Below are 1,070 nucleotides of genomic sequence, written 5' to 3' on the forward strand. Positions count from 1 at the left end.
TGGTCCCAAGGTTTGCTCTGGCCCCATCTCCCATCCAGACTCAGCAGATGTTTGCTCACACACCACCTCAGACACGTGCTGGGGCTGGCACAGGGTCTGCTGGGGTGGTCGGGCTCCCACCGTAGCTCCAGCACAAGGCTGCTGTGTGTCCCATGTGAGAGCCGGTGCCTGTCCCCGTGGGCAGCGGGGGCACTCGGGTGTTGCTCTGCATCCCACGAGCTCCATCCCTTCTAGGCTTGAGATGCGCAGCTTCGGGGTGAAGGTCAGTGTGATCGAGCCAGGCTACTTCAAGACAATGATCACCAACATGGAGAGCATGGAGAATAATTTTGTTTCCATCTGGGAGAAGATCCCAAAGGAAACCAAAGCAAGTTATGGGGAGAATTACTTGAAGGAGTGTAAGTAACTCACCTAAAGGTTGAGAGATGCTGTTCCTCTCCTGACACAAGGCACATCCCTGGGGTGTCCTACTGCCCCGTCATCCCACAGAGCCATTCCACTGCATTTGGCTCAAGGGTCTAAGCCCGGTGGCCTGACTGGTGCTTTCTGCCCCCACAGTTTTGGTAGAGGTCAGGAAGATGCAGAAGAAATGCAACTCCAACCTGACGCTGGTCACGGACTGCATGGAGCACGCGCTGACCAGCTGCTTCCCACGCACCCGCTACTCCGCAGGCTGGGATGCCAAGCTGCTCTACATCCCCCTCAGCTACCTGCCCTCGGCCTTCACGGACGTTGTACTCAACTGGTCCTACCCCAAACCTGCCCAGAAAGTCTGAGGCAGGGACATGGTGCAGGCAGCCAACAGGCAGCAGCACCCAGGGCCCGGCAGCACGGGGTGGGATCCAGCGTCGCCCGCAGCTGAGGCCGTGCCAAGGGGTTCCTGAATTCCTGACTCGATGGACGTCTCCCAACCCGCTGTCCTCTGCTAGCAGATCAGTTTGCTTCTGAATAAAGACAACTCCTTTTCCTGCCTGGAAGGATTTGGTTTCAGCTTCAGCTGGGGCTGCAGCACCAAGTCTGTGTCCCTGCTCCTCCAACAGCACCAGCACTGCCGCTGGCCCTGCTGTGCC

At 58.2% G+C, this 1,070-nt stretch overlaps 1 protein-coding gene across 1 annotated transcript; it reads left to right on the forward strand.

Annotated features, from left to right (window-relative positions):
- Positions 1–234: 234 nt before the first annotated feature.
- Positions 235–776, forward strand: LOC104518816 (retinol dehydrogenase 16; the record flags this gene model as incomplete). The annotated part of the gene is made up of 2 exons (XM_010173816.1): positions 235–398; positions 559–776. Coding segments are annotated over 2 exons (382 nt in total), but the record flags the coding sequence as incomplete, so codon positions are not given.
- Between the last annotated feature and the right edge of the window lie 294 nt (positions 777–1,070).

The sequence above is a fragment of the Antrostomus carolinensis genome, unplaced genomic scaffold (genome assembly GCF_000700745.2).
Source record: "Antrostomus carolinensis isolate BGI_N321 unplaced genomic scaffold, ASM70074v2 Scaffold52718, whole genome shotgun sequence".
Lineage (NCBI taxonomy): Eukaryota > Metazoa > Chordata > Aves > Caprimulgiformes > Caprimulgidae > Antrostomus > Antrostomus carolinensis.